The sequence below is a fragment of the Nicotiana tabacum genome, chromosome 10, assembly GCF_000715075.1.
Source record: "Nicotiana tabacum cultivar K326 chromosome 10, ASM71507v2, whole genome shotgun sequence".
NCBI classification, from domain to species: Eukaryota; Viridiplantae; Streptophyta; class Magnoliopsida; order Solanales; family Solanaceae; genus Nicotiana; species Nicotiana tabacum.
The window spans coordinates 12857272-12858479 of record NC_134089.1 but is presented as its reverse complement, the minus strand read 5'-3'; the positions used below and the strand labels follow the sequence as shown (position 1 = coordinate 12858479).

The 1208-nt window shown below is 34.5% G+C and overlaps 1 protein-coding gene across 1 annotated transcript; it reads left to right on the top strand.

The window, feature by feature from the left end:
• Positions 1-317: 317 nt before the first annotated feature.
• LOC142164998 (uncharacterized) lies at positions 318-812 on the top strand. Its single transcript, XM_075223653.1, has one exon. It carries the CDS (start codon positions 318-320, stop codon positions 810-812), a length of 495 nt encoding a protein of 164 aa, XP_075079754.1.
• Positions 813-1208: the final 396 nt, after the last annotated feature.

The following is a 1208-nucleotide window of genomic DNA, read 5'->3' as shown; positions in this document are numbered from 1 at the left end:
AGCTCTGGTAGCTTGAGATAGAGTATGTATGCCTGAGTCTATGGGAGGAATAGGCATCATCAATATAAAGTTATGGAACCAAGCTGCTCAAATCAAGACATACTGGGATGTAGCTCATAAACAAGACAAGATGTGGATTAGATGGATTCATGCTTATTACATCAAAGGAAAGCCACTGATGGAAACAATAAGTCCAGCACAAGCAAGTTGGATTACTAGGAAGATATTAGAAGCAAAAGAACAAGTTGCATTTGATACCTGGAAACAAGATCACAAGAAGTTTGACAAACACTATCTATTATAAGCTGCTTCCTGAAATGAGGTCAGTAATCGGGAAGAGTCTTATGTTCAAGAATGATGCTAGACCCAAAGCAAGTTTTATAATATGGTTACATTTACAGGGAAGATTGGCAACAACAGATAGACTAATGCGATGGGGTATGCCAGTGGACACCACTTGCTCACTATGTCAGGCAGAACTAGAAACAAGAGAACATTTGTTTGTTGAATGTGACTTTGCTAAAGCTATATGGAGGAAACTACAGAAATGGTTAAAATGGAAGCAAACAATAGAAGAATGGAATCAACATATTGACTGGGCTATCAAGTGTGCTAAAGGGAAATCACAGCAAGCTCAAGTTTTCAAATTGGTATATGCAGAATGTATATATGTTATATGGATGGAAAGGAATCATAGAGTGTTTGAAAAGAAGTCTAGAAGTTGGGAAACAATTGTACGTGAAATTGTTTATATCTGTTATGTTAGAGCAGGTCCTAGAGTAAAAGAGTTTCTACAGAGTTTTACGTTTTAGGTGTTTAAGAATTTTATTTCAGTTGTGAACTTCTTGTATATAGAAGTGAGGAAAAGATAGATAGAGTTGAGATAGCTAATTGTGTTGATTAGCTATGGTTTTGTAAAGTTTTCAAAGGTGATTAATACAAAACGTTCAGTTACCAAAAAAAAAAAATAACTAAAGTGTTAGTTTATTTAAACAAGTCATCAACCAACAGTTCCCCAGTTGCCAAACAAAAATTTGTAAATTTAGTGCACCTTATCTACGTCTGATCTTATATTGCATGCAACTCATGCTTATGTTGCTTGGAAAAATAATTAAAATTTGTTTAAGGATGTAGATCTTTTGTTGCATGGTAAGCAGAGGCGAAGCCATGATTTTATGTTTAATTTATGGATTGGAAATTTTTATCTT